Consider the following 2,914-nt stretch of genomic DNA (forward strand, 5'->3'; position numbering starts at 1 on the left):
ATCTTCAAGAATCGGCTAAAAACACATCTCTTCCATCTTTATTTGACCCTCTAACTCTAGCACTCTCTATTCTAATTCTATTCTTTAAAAAAAACACTTGTCCCTTTTAGACTTGCACTCTATTCATTTACTGCTTGTTTTCTTTATTTAAAAAAAAAACTAACACTAGCTTTTTAATCTTTTTGTATTCTATCTGTTTTCTTTTAATTTATTATACAATTAACAAAAGCAAAAAAGATCTAACACTAGCTTGCTCTATTATTTTTCTGTTCTATCTGTTTTCTTTTTATTTATTATTATTTAAAAAACCTTTGCTACGTGTACTGCGTTAAGCTAACTGAGACTTGTTATAGCACTTGCATATCATTGCTCTTTTGTTGATTTTGATTGCTTCTATTGTCCTCATTTGTAAGTCGCTTTGGATGAAAGCATCTGCTAAATGTCTAAATGTAAATGTAAAAAAAATTAATTAATCACACATTTTTTTCTGAAATTAATCGCTTAAATGAGGTCCTCTCATTGTTGCCTGAAGTCTATAATTATCTCTTTTGTCTTCTTGATGTTGAGAGACAGGTTGTTGTCTGCACACCACTCAGCAAGTCTGCACACCTTATCTCTATAGGCAGCTTCACTGTCAGAGATAAGCCCCACCACTGTTGTGTCATGAGCAAATTTGATTATTGTGTTAGTGAGGAAAACTGGTGTGCAATCGTGTGTAGAGGGAGTAGAAGAGGCTCAGCACACACCCTTGTGTGCTTCAGTGCTAAGGGTCAGGATTGAGGACACGTGTGTGCCCAGTCTCTCAGTCTGAGGAAGTCCTCGATTCACAGACACAGCTGGTTACTAAGGCCCTGGTCCAGCATCTTTGTGACCAGCCTGCTGGGGAAGATGGTGTTAAAAGCAGAGCTATAGATAACAGAAAGCATACTTGCGTATGTGCCCTTCTGCTGCAGGTGTTTCAGTGCAATGTAAAGAGCAGTGTTTTTTGCATCCTCTGTGGATCTATTTGACTTGTATGCATGTTGAAGTGGGTCTTAAAGGGTTAGTTTGCCCAAAAATGAAAATTAGCCCATAAATTACTCACCCTCAAGTCCTCCTAGGTGTATATGTCTTTCTTCTTTCAGACGAATCCAGTCAGAGTTATATTAAAAATTGTCTTTGATCTTTCAAGCTGTTTCATGGCACTCAGCGGGTGTTGCATGCATCAGTCCAAAAGCAGTTAAATAAAAAGCGCCCATCCATAAAAAAGTGTCTCACACGGCTTCAGGGGGTGAACAAAGGCCTCCTGTAGCGAATCAATGCGTTTTTGTAAGAAAAATATCCATATTCAAAAGGTTTATCATTTTAATGTAGCTTGCGCTCACTGTTGTACACGGAAGCAGCTCCAGGAGCATGATGTATGAGGTCAGTGCTGCGCATGCGCCGGTGAGTCTCGTGAAAACCAACATTTGTTTACAGTAGCATAGGAAGCAAAGTTTCCTTATTTTAGCAAAGGAAAACCAGTCTCCTCTTGGCTTATATCGAAATCCTCCGACATTCTTCTTTACAAATCCTCATTTTGTACTTCTAATTAGTGACCGTTGTTTTGTTTTGAGCTACAAAAAAAAAAGCTGTGGTCATTCCATCCTGACGGGTGACAGCTGAGTGGAATCCCGGAAGATAACCCGTGGAACTTTGACCAATGAGAGAACAGTTTACTCGCGCGTGACTTGTATTAACAAATTTGGTCCGTTTAGAAACTTTGCCGTGTGAAAGCGAGCCGCGCCAAGAATAAATAGCAACATTGTAATCATTTTAATCCGTGTTTCGGAACAAAGCAATCGATCTACAGGTGTGAAAGCACCCTTACAAAATAAGAAGAGCGGTGGGTCCCTAGGACCAGGAGTGAAAGCCAGTAGTCTATAATAAAACAGTTTTGCGCATAATGTTGATTTTCAGGATTTAATACTTTTATCTTGGTTTTGATGTCTGACGTTTTAAGCTATTAAAGTGCCATTAACATGTATTTGTCTTTTTTCACTTTAGACCTGATGGCGCTGAAAGAAGAGAGGCAAGAACTGACAACGATAGAAGAGAAAGATCAATATGAGAGACTTGATTTCATGATTGTGGAAAAATCCATACAGACTGAAACAACTTCATCACGAAAAAAAGTTCAGCAGATCGAATCTAACAGTTACTTCACCTGCCATCAATGTGGAAGGAGGTTCAATCAAAAATATAACCTTAAAAACCACATGAGAATTCATACTGGAGAGAAGCCTTTTACGTGCCAACAGTGTGGAAAGTGTTTTAGACATAAACAAGGCCTTGGTTCCCACATGAAGCATCACACTGGAGAGAAACCTTTCATATGCCAGCAGTGTGGAAAGAGATTCTCAAGTAATGAAAACCTTAAATACCACATGAACCATCACACTGGAGAGAAACCTTTCATATGCCAACAGTGTGGGAAGAGCTTCTCACGTAAACAAAACCTCAAATGCCACAAGATACGTCACACTGGAGAGAAACCTTTCATTTGCCAGCAGTGTGGAAAGAGTTTCGATCGAAAACAAACCCTTAAAATCCACATGAAAATTCACACTGGAGAGAAACCCTTCACCTGCCAACAGTGTGGAAAGAGTTTTATATATAAACATAGATTTAATTCCCACATGTTCTGTCACACTGGAGTGAAGCCATTCACATGTGATCAGTGTGGAAAGAGTTTCAGAAAGAAAGAGTCCCTTGATTTCCACACGAAGAGAGAACACCCAGGAGAGAACGGTTTTATATGCCATCGTGTGGAGAGAGTTTCAGTTGTAAAGTAAGCCTCAAAACTCATGGGACTTCACACTCCAGAGAAGCCATTGGCATATGATCAGTGTGGAATGAGTTTCAGACATAAAGCAACCCTTGGAAACTCACACTG

The 2,914-nt window shown here is 39.3% G+C and overlaps 1 protein-coding gene across 1 annotated transcript; it reads left to right on the top strand.

Moving 5' to 3' along the window:
• Nucleotides 1–2,029: 2,029 nt before the first annotated feature.
• On the top strand, nt 2,030–2,904 carry LOC107576802 (gastrula zinc finger protein XlCGF7.1-like). The gene has a single exon (XM_016262934.1). The coding sequence runs from the start codon at nt 2,031–2,033 to the stop codon at nt 2,811–2,813; it is 783 nt and encodes a 260-aa protein (XP_016118420.1). The 5' UTR covers nt 2,030; the 3' UTR covers nt 2,814–2,904.
• The last annotated feature ends 10 nt before the right edge of the window (nt 2,905–2,914 follow it).

The sequence above is a fragment of the Sinocyclocheilus grahami genome, unplaced genomic scaffold (assembly GCF_001515645.1).
Source record: "Sinocyclocheilus grahami isolate Dianchi unplaced genomic scaffold, SAMN03320097.WGS_v1.1 scaffold4364.1, whole genome shotgun sequence".
Classification (NCBI taxonomy): domain Eukaryota; kingdom Metazoa; phylum Chordata; class Actinopteri; order Cypriniformes; family Cyprinidae; genus Sinocyclocheilus; species Sinocyclocheilus grahami.